This window comes from Rhopalosiphum padi, chromosome 1 (genome assembly GCF_020882245.1).
Source record: "Rhopalosiphum padi isolate XX-2018 chromosome 1, ASM2088224v1, whole genome shotgun sequence".
NCBI lineage: Eukaryota > Metazoa > Arthropoda > Insecta > Hemiptera > Aphididae > Rhopalosiphum > Rhopalosiphum padi.
The window spans coordinates 60,632,419-60,650,526 of record NC_083597.1 but is presented as its reverse complement, the minus strand read 5'-3'; the positions used below and the strand labels follow the sequence as shown (position 1 = coordinate 60,650,526).

General features: G+C 30.5%; 1 protein-coding gene across 1 annotated transcript; it reads right to left on the bottom strand.

Annotated features, from left to right (window-relative positions):
• Positions 1 to 4,944: 4,944 nt before the first annotated feature.
• On the bottom strand, positions 4,945 to 17,719 carry LOC132918216 (homeobox protein goosecoid). Its single transcript, XM_060979350.1, has 3 exons — positions 16,562 to 17,719; positions 11,719 to 11,987; positions 4,945 to 6,477 (listed from the first exon to the last, which is right to left on the bottom strand). Exons 1-3 carry the CDS (start codon positions 17,037 to 17,039, stop codon positions 6,244 to 6,246), a joined length of 981 nt encoding a protein of 326 aa, XP_060835333.1. The 5' UTR covers positions 17,040 to 17,719; the 3' UTR covers positions 4,945 to 6,243.
• Between the last annotated feature and the right edge of the window lie 389 nt (positions 17,720 to 18,108).

The window sequence follows — 18,108 nt, the reverse complement described above, 5'->3', positions numbered from 1 at the left end:
TATTAAAATAAACATAATTCCCTATTTTAATTAAACGCTATAAAAAAATAAAATAAAATAAAAATGCATCTATTACGTATTACTATTTTTTTCAATAAATTGATTACATCTTTAAATCCATTTAATATTTTAACCTCATTCCTGTGCTCATTACATGTAACCACTAAATAGTGTAGGTATTTTATTGTTTATTGGTAGTCATTGTTTTTAAAATGTAACAAATTATAATGCATTCATTTTTTATTGTAGCTAATGGCCTGCACTCCGTATTCCGTAATAATTTATAGATTTTATAACATTATAACGCAATGTACCTAAATAGATATTTATAGAAATCAGAAGTTTTGAAACTATGTATGTCAGTGAGATGGTCGCATAGCATATAGCCTACAATGTGAATAATATAATAATTAAAAAATAATTTTTAAAAATTCCGTTTGATTAATATTATACGGTTAATATAGGATCAAAATGTACATTTCGCGGTTGGATTCGAGAAATTCATCTGCGTTTGGTGGATGGACAGCTTCTGTATATTATTATAATATACCTACTAACAATTATTCGATAATAAATAATAATATATAACAAACCCGCGTTTATACTGCCCGTGTGAAGGAATTCGCGAAAAAATGTCTATACAGTTGTATTACAGGTATAACATTATAAAAATCACACTGTACACGAAAAAACTTACGTACTACCCATGGTTTAAAGGAATAGGTTATAATACATCATACATGCACGGCAAAGGCGCGCCGGTTCGTCTGAAATAACACGCGTATAAGTATAATAATATTATATAGGCGATGGTAGGTAGGTACATATATTATTCACGTATATCAACAGAATAATATAATATTAAAATATGTGTGTGCGTGTGTATACAGAAGGTAAGAGCAGTGTTAATAAATTTGAAAAAAATTGTATTATGGAAGTACACACACACATGCACACAGATAATAGAATATAATAATATGATGATGTGTATAAATCGATAAAGATTTGCGGCTACGGATCCAATCGAGTGGCAACGCCGTGATGATCCGGGGCTAATTGTTTGAAAAAGCGGCGGCGGATAGGTTGGGTCATCGACACACACACACACACACACACACACACACACACTCACTTCATATATAATAATTACACAAGACCGATTACAAATAAACACACACACACACACGCGCGCGCATAGGTAACGATAATATAATATAGTCGTATGTGTACCCGCCGCCGAGGCCACCCCACGACACAACGGATTTTATAATACATTTAATACTGGCGGTTTACAAGGCGGAGCCTAAGACTCGCATATTATAATATGCGTATAAATGTGTGCTCACACACTCACACACACACACACACACACACGTATACGTTTATAGTAATGCACACAAACACACGACGAACGATCTATATATGTGGTGTGTGTGTGTGTGCGTGTGTACACAAATCCGGGGGGCCACCGGGGCGCAAATCCAAACTCCAATTTCACACTGGAGCGGACACACCGGATCATTGGATGAAACCGGCCGCCGCAGCAGACAATATTATATTATATTATATATAAAATGCGCCGTGTGCGTATATAGTATATAATATATCGGTTACACAAAAGGCCAAACAATGCGCACCGCGGATTAACTTATTTATACAACATGTGTTCTGTCGGCTTTAAACGGTTCAGATGGGTGGTCCCAAGCCCGGTGGCCGTACACACACATACACACAAATTACACACACATACACACACACACACACACACATATATATTGATATAATAATATGGTATACCCAAACAGCTAGCCACAGTGGCGGCACAATATAAAAATATATATTACCTGGCGCGCGCGAGTGTTTGTGTGTGTGTGTGTTTAAAATGTAATCGCAGAAATTGTTGAGTGAGGAGCAATAATAATAAAGGACTATATACTATATAATATTACGGTGCGCATTATAATATATATTGGACAATATAGAATATATGTATATATTATATAGAATGTATTAATATACTGTGTACCGTGTATATACATATTAATAATACCCGCGTACGGTTTCTGCTGCGAAGAACGCGCGTCCTCCGACTCCTGTGTGTAACACACCCACTCGAAACACTGTCGCTTGTCATATTTTTTTTTCCTAAACTCTGGAGGATTATCGCGAATTCAGCTCTTTTTACGCGCATTGTGATAATAATATCATCATGTACCTATTATACTACACGTATCATATATTCATATATTATACTGTGTTTATGGGTCTATTTAATACATATATATATATACCTATGAATGTAAGTAACCCATATTATGCGTATATAAAATAAGACCCTATAAATGCACGCATTGTGCACGATTGGAAAACTTCCGTGGGAAAAATCTCAATGGTTTTGTATTTATTATTATATATGAATATATTTTTACCCCGACGTTTATCATATATATGTAGATATATAATATACCTAACAATTTCGGAGATTATTCAATATAATATGAAAAATATTAAGATAATAAAATTTTATATTATACTGATATAAATTCGTCGAGGAAAATTAAAATAGATTTTAATTTGAAACTGGCAAAAAATGTTTCTGAAATGTTGTGTGTAGATAGGCCAATTTTAAAATTTCACTGGATCAATTTATGTATATCATATGTATTATGATTTATCATTTTCTATTATTTTGTTATCCTAATTTTAATTACCATTCATAGAAGCTAATCAAAGTGACAGCGAAATATAAAATACGTATTTTACCTGTCATGTACACTTTATGTACAGTGTGTTTAAAATAATTATTGTTGAAATAGTTGATTGAAAAATAATAAATGACTATATATAATATATATTACTGTATGATTTATAATATATTGGATACAAGACAAATAATGTTATTTTATCATTTTTATTATTATTATTATTATTATTTATTAAGAATAAAGGCTTCAACAACTAGCCACTAAGTCATTATATCATACAGTGATTACTGATTACATTGACATAATTGCCATAATTTGAACATGCTTATTCGCTTAAATATAAGAAATGCTATTTACATTATTATATTTACATTCATACTTAGTTTTATTATTGTGTTATTATTATATATAATTATCTATGTACAGTATATATGGTACATGTTATATGATAATAAACAAAATAGCCATTTTAAATGGCCCATTTATAGTTCTTGCAAAAAATGCAAGTTACCCCCAGCACCCCCTTTCCCTATAAATACGTCACTGCGATTAGTTATCGACACCGGATTGGGAAAATGTCATATACTTTTGTATTTACTGGACAAATATATTGATTACTGAACTCCACGAAAAATAATAATGGTTTTGAAGATAAAAAAAATCACAAATTTAATCTTTATTAACCTGCAGTGCTTTACAACGTGGTAGAAAATGAATTTGTATGAAAAAATAACGATTCTAAAGTTGTTAAAATATCGAGTCATTATTTAGCGGTTAATGCATTTTTACCCTTTTGATTAAGCTAAAGGTAAAAGCCGTCGGTTAAAAAAATCATAGAATAGTCAAGAAAGTAAACTAGATACCACCTATGATCGACACACAGAATAAAAAAAAATAACCAACCAATATCAATTGAAAAACTAGTAAATAAAGAGTATGTCAAATAAGTACAAGACAAAGACTTTATAGTTTATAATATTGTAGAATGGTAACTGATTGTTTGCGATTAATGAATAGAAAAAAGGTAATGATGAAAAAATATTATTACAATAATTAATTTATAGCGCATTGCAATATCGATATGTTAAAAATATTTGTAATAATTTTACAAATATTTCGATTTAAAATAAATATAATACATATTATATATTAATGGATGAATATTAAATTATAATGAACAAATATAAAAACATCTCTTTACCTATTATGTATGATCTATTTATATTGAAAAGTTTGGATTTATTACCCTTTTATTAATATTACACAAAATTAGTAATTTTTCATTGTTCTTTTCCGAGTGACTTTTTACCAGGTAATTTTTCCGATTACCAAGATTAATATCTTTTGCATTTAACATGTGATTCATTTTCCGGAAGAAAAAAATTAAATTAAATTTAATAATTTAGTATTTTGTTATATTATTGGCATATATACAGCCATATAGATATATTACATTGGCATACAGACCAAGAAAAAATCTACAATTTTGCCTAGCAACTTCATGCAAATAATGTAATTTTTTACATAAATAAAATAACATTTTTATACTACTGCAAAATATAAGATTTCGCTTTTCTCGTTGGACTATATTAAGTCGGGCTTGCCTGCATGCGTATATATAGTTATAGGTAAATATTATAAGAGTTGCGCGTTTGAGGCGGTGCTTTCGTGGAGGGTGGTGCTCATTCGAGTTCTCAGTATCGGATTTTGATTTTCACCATTTCACATTGCACCGTTGTTGTCACTTTGTGTTAGCATCGGCTGACACGGGGGAAGCGCGTGCTCGGGAAAATCCGATACGAGGAATTCAGGAGGTGCTATTATGACGATGTGCGCACTGCGCGTACATTATGTATTTTTTTTTATGGACGATCGTCACAGATACACTGATTTTAGCTTTTTAGACATTTCAGTGTTTATAAAAAATATTATGCTTTATAAACTCGTAATGAACAATGAGATTTGTTTAGTAAATTACTGAAGTACTATTCTACACACAAAATAAATTTTTGTCTTTTAAGTTAGCGCGTAAATAATAAACTAGTTACTTTTACAAGTTGTGCAAGGGAGCGATTGTTATTGTAAGATTAGTAATATGCACACGTGCGTGGTGATTTAAGGAGAATAATATTTCGATCGGTCATCTGGTCAGGTGCCTATGAGTTATGTAGATTTTAATAAAACAAATACGATATGGTTTAATGAATTTATATATTTAACTAATTATTAAAACAATGTACAAAACCATAATAATGCACATTAAGCCATATTACAATTGGTATATTTTATAATATTATAATAATACTTATTTGATAATGTTATTGTATGAATATGTTATATATTAGTGACTAGAAATCGAATTAAATAATACTATATTATACCTATTTATGTATAATATATATTATTTACATATAAATATGAATTTAAATTATAAATTATTTTTTAAAATACATTTAAATCTGCTGCAAAATAACCAGTATAACGAAAAGCTTACATAATTGTATAATATTTTGCAAACTTTCATATCCTATAATTATTAATAATCGTACATAAAATGTGTGAACTATTTACTACAATACTTGTATTAGCTTTAAATGTTCGGAATTTGTTAACAGATTCCGTAAAATGCATAGATAACATACATACAGTTTTACAGCTATATATAATTAAAAACATGGACAATATACATTAACAATTTGAGTTCAAATGAACATTTTAAGAATATATACACAATACACTATACTTAAAATCCTTGCTGCCGAATGCTGCGGACATTTTTATTTAAAATTAAGTAATAGTTATTATGTAAAATTAACATGTTGTGTAAATTATTTAATTTAACGATTATTATAATATACACAAATAATTTAATGCAAATAATTAAACATAAATAAATAATTCATAAGAATATACACGCAGTGTTATTGTGTAGTAAAATAAGTAATAACATAATATGTGATGTATATATATATATATATATATATGTTTATATAGCTTATATCAATTGCACCATTAGTATAATACATAGCATAAGATTGTTGACCTTTTGTCAATTTTTCAGGAACACGAAACTTTAAAAGTAAAAAAGCTCGGTGAATATATATAAATGAAACCAATAGTTATTACTTATTACTTATTAGTAAGGTACAAATACATTTCGTTAGTAACGACTATCGACTTTATTCTTTTACTACACAAACTTATAAGACGCGTAATTTAATATTTTATTATACTGTTATATTATGTGAAATATATATATATAACCTATGTTGTGTTAGATTTTCATAATACACATTATAATAAATGTAAAAAGCATATAGGTAACAAATGATGATATTTTTAGCTATTCAAGTGTTTAATATTATCAATAAAAAAAGACAGATTTTAATAATTATGATTATTGATTTAAAGAAACGCTTTTAAAATATCAAAACACATCTTAAAAATATATACGCATCGTTCTGGGTTAAAAATAAACCATCTCTTCAAGAAATGTATAAAAATTCAAACAATTATTTATTCAGTCGATAGAATTTACTCAAGCAACTTCTAAGTCTGAAGAATCGGGATCTTCTTCGAGTTCTTCTTCGTCTACGTGCAGATGAACTAACCGCATGGGATCATTCCCCCTAGCCGCGGCTGCCGCTACTGCAGCTGCTAGTCCATTAGACACTCCAGGCTGTTCCACTAGATGATGTTGCATTTTTCTCAGTCTATCTTGTTCTTCACGTCTTTGCTTTCTCCACTTTGCACGTCGATTTTTAAACCATACCTAAGGACACAAGACATAACAAATTCATTTTTTTAATATAATGCAACAAATACTTTGTTTAATACCGTGAATACATTTTAAAATACCATTTATAGTATTACTATCAATTATCACGGGATATTGTTAATTAAGTCACATTGACGAATTGTTGAGATTTAATAAGATTAGTTTTTTATTTCTAAAACAAATTTGCTAATACTTTGGAATTTTTATAGCTGTCGATACTTTTCATTTGTTAATAATACACATTTTAGTGTATATTTTCTAGATTCGTAATTTCGAAGTCACTATTATGTTTTCATAAGTATTGATAATTAAAATAAAAATGAGCAAAGAACAGTAGGTATATGAAATTTAGTATGAAACTGTTAAATCAACATAAGTCATTACTCATTAACAAAAAAATATTTTAAAACTCTGTTGTTCGTCACGGATTCTTCTAAATAATTAATTATTAAAAATTAAAATTAATAAAATTACATTTTTGAAATATTAAATTACGTTTTACCTAGTTATTGACTATAATTTAAATATATATTCATTACAATTATTATAAGTTTTATAAATAAGAAACGTGTAAATACCTACATTTTATAGTTTTATATATTATGAAACATGTCTTCAATTTTAATATATTTTTTTGTTTTACTTTATTTAGATAATCCTTGAAAATTGTAAATTTAATTTAAGATAAGTGCCTAATAATGATTAATGAATAATTGCTATATTATACTATATAATATATATATATATATACTATTGTTTCATTGTAATCTAATATTTTAATATAACCTGGCTACGATATAATCTATTTACACGAATAGATATTTCAATAATAAATATTTCATTTTATAATAATTATTATGCGCATTGCATAGCGTAATATGGAATATACAGTTAAATTTTAAATACTAAATTATTTTATGTTTATTTAAATATTTTTAAATAGGCACAATGGAACGATCGAGTGTTTGATATAAAGAAAATTCAGTTAAACAATAAAAAAGGCTTCGTAATTGAATTAAAATGTTTTATTTCTATTACGTAAAAATATTCCTTCTTTAATTTTTATTTAAATTACAGTAACAAATAATACTTTTTAATAAACTGTGATTAAATCAAGATATCATTATATACTACATATTATAGTAATGCTCACGGAAGATATAAATGTTGGTTAAACATTCACTAACACACACACTCATATAATATATACATATATATATATATTAACATTGTATATTATTTAATAGGAATAATTTTTTTTTTCATTTCAAACTATTTATATATTTAATTAATAGAATAAAAATAAATAAATGTTGGTGTTTGCAAACGTAGAAAAATACATTTAATAATCTTAGAAATACGCTTTTACATAACTCTTTGTTATTACCTACAATTTACATGTATTTTATTTTATTTCGAAAGGAATAGGGAGTATTTTTTTATTATGTTTAGTTTTTATTTTACATTTTTATAAAATATTCTTTTATAGATACAAAGAATTCTGATTATTACCATTGAAAAAATGTCATCACCTCCCCTGTCGCGTGCACGATGAAAACGTCAAAATACGCTACACGTAGCAATAAGATAATAAATTGTAATATTATCATGTACACATATTGGGGAACATCAGTCAAAGACGGCCTTTGTACCAATTATTTCGGTCTCATAAACACACCAACGTTTTCACGGATCAGTTGAATTTTCCTGTGAAACACAGGTAGATAGGCTATATATATCGCATAATGGGGTGCTAATGTACTATAGTGTTCGATGGTGTGAGATTTGTCAAATTTTATGCAGACATGATATATAGTATTTATATACATAAAATTATATTTTATAGAATTATTTTTAGCTCTGATATAATCTTTGTTTTGTTTTAACGAAGCAATACAATGGGGAGAATGTTTAGTTGTTTCTGTAAGTCAAAATAATAAAATATAACGACATTATAAATTTGTATGTAAAGCATCATAACGTTGTATTATGCACTTATAAATCATAATGTTCTGAATTTATTAAGTTTTCATATGTACGTTTTACATTCAAAAAATATTAGTTTATACTCATATAGTTCTAGTGTAAAATAAAATAGCTCTAAAAGGTTAAGATAACAATTATATAATATAAATAATGACTTAAGTTGACTAATAAAATACATAATATACATTAATATACATTATGGCTATTTTTTTAGGAGGTGGTGCTGAAGAATGTTATTATATGAAATGTATGCAGAAATAATTCAAATTTTTCTATTGGTTCCAAGTGTCCCTATTTCCCACGTCCGGATTTGAATGATGACCAGGGATGGCGGCGGCCCTCAGGGAGCTTATTGTATTTTCCGCGTTACAGTTGAATAGCCTTATGATAATAATAAAAAAAATATACTTCAGCCAGCCATATTCTTATAAATATATGGTATAAAAAAGAATATTTATTATGTATATAGTATTATAAAATAATAATATTTTATGAAAAAATAACACACAGCTCGCCTTAGTGCCCTTAGTAGTTGTTTATGTTTCGTTAAAAGGATTCTTTATCAAATTGACGTATTGTTTTTGCGTAATTCCTTCCCTTTTCCTTGCGGGTATCAGGATACATTTAATAAAAAGTTTAGGGTTCTTTCTGGATTTTGTATTATTTTTAATTTTTCGTCTGCTTTTTTAAACTTATGTAAGGATGAGGTATACTTATTAAGTCAACGAAAGTCGACACACAGATGAGCATTGTACACAATCAAAATAAACGAAGGAGAGCGATTTTATTTTTAAATATTACGACAAAGACACAAAGTATAAGTTTGATAAATATTTTAAATTTTAATAGTGAGACTAAAATATTAATAATATTTCTTTTAAGGAATAAAATAATTTCTGCCACACTATACTTTTATATTATATTATTATAATATTTTTAAGGTGCATTTTGAAACCGAAGAAAATTATTAGCAGTATAATTTAGTAATAAATATCATTAACGCAGGACAAAAGTTTTTTCCATTTGTATATGCCACACGATAATATATCTGTATGACTTTATTTTATAAGTATTCACTATAAAACTAATAAGTAATAATCATAATCTATTTTAGTTAAAAAGTAGTACGAAAAAATACGAAATTAAAAATTATTATTTGGACAAAAAATGTTTTATTTTTAAATATTTTTTAAAGTATTTAAAGTTCATTTAACATTAATAATTGTATTTTTAATAAATATAAGTACGTTTCGTAAATTGGAGATACTGCTGTTTGTTTTAAAAAAAATATTAACACATTTTAATTTTGTAATGATGGTTAAATTAATATATTTTGATGAAAATCCATTATTCTCTTTTATGGGTTTATGAATTCTAATGGCAAAACAGCTAATAATAATAAAAAGCTTTTGACACAATTGGAGATTTTCATTTATAAGGGTTCGAAGATCAACAAAAGCACAGAGTGCCCTAAGTTGGTTAATCATCGCCGAGGAAACTGTATAAAAGCCATTTCCCATTAATTCGTCTTGTAAACATGCGAATATTGTTACGGAAATAGAGAAAACGAAACCATATCATGAAATTTAATTAAAATAAATCCAGAAGGTTCATTGTTACCCTAAAGCCATTCGACCGAACCCAATCAAAACACTTCAGAACGTGATTCCTCGCCCCTAAAATGAGCAGCTAAAGAGAGAGAAAAAAACCTCTTAACCCCGACAACTACATTATATTATATAGATTTCCTATCAATTACACCCCTAAAATAATAAACATGTGCGAGTTTTCACAATCGTTTATGGCAGGCTTCGATAATAACCGCATTAGAATATGAGGGAAAAGAAAATATTGTACTACACCGATATTTACTGTACATTTTTATCGTTACGTTATTAGATTATGAATTCTTCTTTCTCTCCATGGTTCTTTATTAGAATATGTAGTTTTGTAAATGATAGTTAATTATTGTTATTATTGTTAAATTTAAAATTAATTAAATGTACAACGGTACAATACATGTACCAATATCCGAATATTTAAATCGAACATAAAAACGATTTAAATCTACAATCTTGAGTTATAATTTTATAATAAAATTTCGAAACTTGGTTTTAAAATAAATGTTTAAACATCAGCATATTATTAATACTTTTTACTTTACTCAGACTTTTATTTAATATGGTGGCCTTATTCCAAGTTAAATTTGATTTTGAAATACTTATAGATTTTTAAATTATATAAAATAAAATGTAATTTTAGATGTTAACGATAAAATTGTTTATAATGAGAGGATCGACTATTGAAAGGTATAAAACCAAGAAACTAATTGTATGCTAGTATTAATATTATTTTAAGAAAGCTACACTATATTTTATTTTTAGTTATTTAATAAAAATTCATAGAAAAATACTTATACAAAATTATTTTGCATTACTATTTGAAACTTAAAATTGAGACTGTCATTTTGAAAATAAGTTGAAAAGTCGAGAATAATGCAGAATTCAAATATTTATTATAATATGCTCTTCTTACCTTAATGTAGCATAATAGCATAATATAAGAATATTTTGTATCTAAATTTTATAAAAACAATTGTAATTGAAGTTCAGGTCATGAGAAGTGCATTAAAATTATTCGACAGAAATCGGTAATATTTTCTCTCATTTTGTTTGAATAAAGTTTGATTGTAAACTATTTATGTTTAGTTGGTATTTTCAAGATATAATTATTTTCGATTTTTTTTTTAGTAATTACTCTAAGAAAAAACTATAGTGAATGAAAAAGAATGTACAGACGCTGGTTTAACATTGCTCAGCTCTAAATCATTTTGCAAAAGAAATCCATATTTTCAGCCATCAAGTTTACAAATCACAATACACAACTATCTCATGTGAGGTGATTGCTATTAAGCAAGTATATCCAAGTATCCAAGACCCAGTTTTTCCATAAATGATTTTAAAATCGTAGAATATGTACTTAAAAGATATATTTATGGTTAATAAATTATAATCGTATGTGGCCATGTGGTTACATTATATAGTTTTGAATCGTTTTCCAAACATATATGTTCAAAAAATCTGAATGTAAAAGTGTTTAGGATCTACTTATTCTACTTTTAAGTAACGTAAACTCGGGTGTAAATAAATGTGTGATAATATAATACTCAATATTTATATACTGAACTAGTGACTATATAGGTTGTCCACTATATATAGTTTAAATGGCGACTAAAGACTAAGTTCTAACCTCGACTCGTTCTTCTTTTAAATCCACTTTCAGTGCCAACTGCTCCCTGAGCACCACGTCTGGGTAATGTGTCTTCTCGAAAGTTGCTTCTAACTGTTCGAGCTGTTCTTCGGTGAATATTGTCCGGTGCCTTCTCTTTCTCTTGGCCGGTGGGCCGGCGAACATGGACGCGGGACCGTGATGATGACCGCCGGCAGTCCCGTGGCCTCCCGTCACCGCCATGGCCATCATGTAACTAGGATAGATGCTTTGGTAACCAGCCGCGGCAACTAAAACGAACGAGAAAAAATAATTACAAATTAAATAATCACCACAGTGTTTCTATCGAGAAAATAAAACCTAAAACCGACCCCTGTAGCCGTCGCACAACGTTAATTTTTTTCTTCGGTTTATTTAAAGCAGTTTATTTATATTGCACGTATAGGTACACTGTATACCAATGAATGCAGATGCCCGCAGTGTTTTAGTTTCCGGAACAATATTAAGTATATACCTAATATGGTTATTACTTATTATACTTTCGGTGACCGTATAGAAACTATTCGGCAAACTTTAGAGAACAAATACGCGTCTTATAAATATTATTTGGTGTTGTGGTGGAGGGGTGTGGGGGTGAAGGGAAGCAATTGGAAGAAAAACCCGCGAACAGTGTACAATATAACACGGGCGGCGGAAGGGTCGATATATGCGTACATACTATACACATTATTATATCACGTACGCGCATGTATACATATGCATACATAACACAATACCGCCGGGCCCGGGGCACCGTTGATCTGATTTGAACCGCAGACGGGGAACAATACAAACACACACGGCCGTCGTTGTGCATTACTTATTCATGGTTGATTAAAGTTCGATCCGCGTGCGCGGGCATCGGCGTAGTCTCCTCGACCCGAGTACAGAGGTGCGTATGTGTACGAGGGGGCGAAACAAAGCTCTTAGGATTTGCTAGATTTAAGTATCGCGTATGTATACATACACACACACACACACACACATACATATATATGTATATAGATAGATTTGCTCACCACGAGCCCGGGGAGCCGAAACAAAACGTCGAAAACAGAAAAAAAAAATAAACCCGAAAAGTCTGCCCGGAAGCTGTGAATATTACAAATTAAAAACCTTACCCGCCACGGCCCTAAGTGATTTATAATATACGTATAGGTACCCACCAACCTACACGGTATACTAAAACAATATATTAATATGAAAAATGCAAACTGATTGCAGATCGACTGCGCATTCTACCGGACGTCGTCGACATTTGATTTTGTGTTTACGATGTAGGTACCTACATTATTATTATTGAGCAGGATACCTGCCTATATGACATTATGATTAAATGATCTTATTTTTAATACTTATTCACTCTTTTGAATTACCGTCTTTATATTATAATAATTTATAAATTTTACTTTTCAAAAAAGTGTTTTATTATTGTTTTGACACCTGTAAGAAATTAGGTAAATATTCTCGTATAGCTTGATATACGAGTATACGAGTATAACTATAATTCATACTCGTTTTTCAAAAAATTATACTAAATATGTGTATAATTATAATATTTTCTTGACGACTTCAATGTATTTGTAATTTTTCAACCATTTCAATAATAATTTAAGGAGTGTAAAAATGTATACGGTTTAAGGGCGTATATGTTTTTATTAGAACAGAAGTATTATTCAATACTGCATCAGTCTATATTATATAATATAATATACTATATAGCGTATAATGCGCGTGTACATAGTATATATATATATATATATATATATATAAATACGAACGCTAGAATGTATTTATTATTTATCTAGGGATTTGGAAAAATCACTGTTTCGTATTTTTTTCTCAATCTATGTTGATGTCGTGTTTACTTTAAACCAACGCGTTTATTTAATACGTGTATCATGGAAGTCAGTGATTTTTTAAATGCTAAAGTACGAGTATCAACAAGCGATTTTTGTCAGTGTGTGCAGGGTTAAAGCGTCTTCGTCTACCCCGCGAATATACCTTCGATCCGCGAAAACCCCTTTATGCTCGATCAGGTGTATTTGCATTGCATTATTATTATACTTGAAAATATCAGAAATTGAATGTCACACTGTGCACAAAGCATTGCACGGCCGCACGGCTTCACACGGTTCACAGGATCTTTTTGAATGCGCGAAGCAATTATTTGCGAAGCCTTTGCATATTGCAAATGGATTTAAAATACCACACAAAACACAGATGTTTACTGGGTGGCAAAGGGGAGATTTGTGTGTAATACTATCGGCTGTCCACGTGTCGAAAAAACACAGTGCTTGGAAATAAAATATGCAATATGTTATATATAAAAGCATTTATATTATACGTGATCCGAGTATATATTTTACAACGCACCAGCATCGAGCATTGACACTTCTGCATTATATTGTTAAAATTTAATACCTCATATATATATTATGTTATGTTTAATCATTTGAAAATATGCAATGTAATAATGAATAAGATGAAGCCAAACCTAGTAATATTGTACTTTTATTCACTACATTTGTTTCAATCACAATTAGGTATGTTGTATTATTGGTTTTTATTTTATTATAATAATAATTATTATTATTATTAAAATAAACCACGGTAAATGGCTATAGATTTTACATATAATTTAAATTTTATTAAACATTTTTAATAACAGACAATTAAAAAAAAAAAAATTACTGTTAGATATTTCATATAGAGTCTTGTGCATTTTTCATGAAATTTCTGTCGTACGTTTTCAGTTATGACTATAAGTAATCATTTTAATTAATGGTGTAGAAATAATAATTCAGTTGAAGTCTCTGAAATATTTGATCTGAACTGACAATATATTTACATTTTCAGATAGAAACAATTTCACTTAAAATACGTTAAATGATATGGTTAATTTTTAAATTTCCTTAATGAGCCTCTCAAAATAAATAATATTACTTCTACAAAAAAATTGAAAATGTTTGTTATTTAGTTAATAATACCACCCCTATTGTCCATTCACAATCAATCCAACTCCCTTATTAGTATGATACTTATAACACTTATTGTAAAAAAATATTTTATAAATTGTGTAATAAGAAAATTTAAGTTAAAAAATAAATTATATATTTTAATGATAATTTTTTTTTTTAATTTCAGTAAGAAAAAGTTATGAAGAATCTTCTAATTGTTGAGCTTTTTAATAGAGCATTAGTTTATCAAAATTTATAGAAAATAGACGGGAAAAATCGAAAATTTCCAAATTCTCAATGCCAATTATAAAATATTCCTGTTCTTTTTTTTTTAGTTATTAAATAAGTAATGGTAATTTTTCTTCTTTTAATATTTCAATCTAAATTTGCTACCAGAAACCTACCACTAACTTAAAGATAAAAGCATTTCAGCTACTATAAAATGTGTTTTTGAATAATTACATTTATTTTTCCATTCAGACTCAAAAAAATATATCATAATAATATGCACAAGTATTATATGAATATTGTACCTTATTATTTATTTTATCGATGCAAATAAAATGAATACTCAATACGTAATTTTTCCATTTTACTCTTTTCACAATCAATATACGAGGTAAGAATATAAATAAATGAGTCATACATAATAATATGCTGTGTTTGAGTTGCATTTGCTCAATATTCCTATATAAAATAAGCGTTCGTCTTAGGTACTTTGCTGATACTGGCTTATAATTTTGATTCCCGTTTTTACTTTTAGCTTTTAAACATATATGTTGTATCTGGAAAACGATGTAATAAATATTTTAATTATTCAACTATAGTTTTGGGAAATTTAGAAAGCAAAATTATATTAATAATATTAGGTAGGTACCCGTTATCATAATTCCACATAAAGATAATAATTAAGTCATATTCAAAAATCGTAGTTCAACATATCTGCAGTGTATTCAGGAAAACGATAAATACCTCGATATTTAAATCAATATTGAATTTTAATATGTTATGTGGTATGAATATGATAAAAGGTATAACAGTTTATCTTTAATTGTATAGACTCAATTTGATTTAATAACTTCAGTAGTCATTTTTGAAGGAATTATTGAAAAATAAAATAGATGTCATTGAAAATATACCAAAGAAAATATGAAATAAAAATCAGAAATAGTTGTATCTCACATACAAGTAAATAAAATTTAGTTTTCAGTTATCATATAACAATATCTACTTATTATAATATATAGTTATTATTACAGTTTTATTTAGACTATTGTGAAGAAATTTAACGAATATGTATGTAATACGTATAGACAAAATATTTAGGAGGACTTTATAAAGGCGGGCGGGTGTTCCAGCCGTTAATTTAGAAGGATTAGTAGGTATTTTTCTTCTTCTAAAGCTAATCTTTAAATTGTTTTGAATTAAAATTGTAAATCATAAAATGTAATCTTAGACTATCAATTCTGGCTGTCATTATAAGGATTTATTGATTCACAATTTATTTTATTAACGCTATCATACACATTATACGTTTCTCACAGATATAATATATCCCGTGACAGTTCATACATAATAATCTTAATATGGCGAATTGATAAGTATAGAATATCTGTCTTCTTCATAAAATCACGTGTTACATTGCAAAATTGGTGTGTATTATTGTAATAGTGTGTGTGTGTGTGTGTAGTCAGATGAGTTTATGAGTGTATTGTATAGACTTAGATCTGATCTATACTGACTATACTGTACGTCAGATTCTGCTCATCTTCTTAAACAAAACGCTAATGGAAACATTTGCATTACCAAAACACTATATAATATAAGCTGCAGGTATCGTGCAGGTGATCGACGCGAAAACTTACCTAAAAAGTTTGCGGCGGTGGAGTGCGCGTATCCGGACGCGGCCGCTGCGGCTGCCAGGTGTCCAAAGCTCAGCGGCTGTTTGAAAAACCCGGTGGCCGCTGCCGTGGCCGCGGTCACGTTGTTGCGGGCCGAGGCTGCCGCGACGGCCGAGTCGTCCGACGATCTCGACGGGGCGAGTATACTGTCGATGGTGAACAGCGACGAACCTACTGCAGACGTCTTCGGCACAGCCGCGGAACCGGTCGCCGTGCAGGTGGCCATCGCCTGTCTCCGGGCGTTGGAGTCGCAATCGCACTGTTCCCGCGGCGGCGGCGATGACGACAAGCCCCGCTCGTCCTGCAGCACCGCGGCCGTGGCGACGGCGGAGGCCGGTGGCCGTTCCGGGCGATCGCCGTTGTCGCCGAGACCTGCCGATGATCCGTAAACAGCACCGCCGCCGTCGCACGCCGTCCCGCCGAGTCGTCCGTCCAATTTCATCGGTTTTTGCGGACGTGGACGCACTATAATGACGTATCGTGTATACCTAATGTTCGCGGAAATCGGGCGCAGGACAGTGGCTACGGCGACGTTCACCGTACGGCCGCAATCGTCATCGCCAGTTTCGTGTTGTCGTGTCTTATTAAATATTATTATTATTAATCCTTAGTACGGCGGCGAACACTGCTCGCGAAAATAATATATTATGTAATATTACAATATGAGACGTCTAACGACCAAAATTAATAAAAATCGACTTATCCGCGCGATGTACCTGCCTCTATATATGCAGTCGAGCGTTGTACACGTACCTACACACGCGCGCGTATACTATTAATATTATGTATTATACTCGGTGTTTTTCAGTATTACGCGCTAACGATAAACGTTTAATAGAGCCGTCAATCGTTTAAGTGCCGCGCGTTACGTTTGATTACCGCCGTCGCGGACTAGTGTGCGGGCTACAGCGGGGTGTCGGCTATACACCGCGTCGGGTTCGGGTGTCGCGCGCGATTGGTCGACTGCCCGTGGGGCTGGTACACCCCGGCTTGTTCTACGGTCCCGAGGGGCGTGTTCGGCGGCGCTCGCATAATCGGCGCCGTTCGGCATTTATTCGCCACCCTGCTCCCCTCCAATCGCCGCCGCCGCACCGTAGATCACCCCGCGCAACGTTTTACCGCTACCGCCGCCGCCGCCGCTGACGGCACACCACCGGTCCCTGTCGTTGTATTTACACTGACACATGGGTCGCGCGCGCTCAGTTTCCTCACCAGCCACCGCCGCCGCCCCTGATGCTATTTTGTGATTTGTCAACATAATCCATCGCCAATGGCACCCTACCCCGGAGACGAAATTCTTCCGAACGCTCGCCGAATACCTTCATAATGATGATATCACGTTTTCCAAACATTTTAATTCGAGATATTTATAAAAATATACAATATGCGGTATAAAGATGTACCTACCGTAAAGCTCAATGCCCGCGCAATAGCAGTAAGTATTTAAATAAATAAATATATATATATGCAACAATACGTGCAACGGAACAAATGACGGTTATAATAATTAT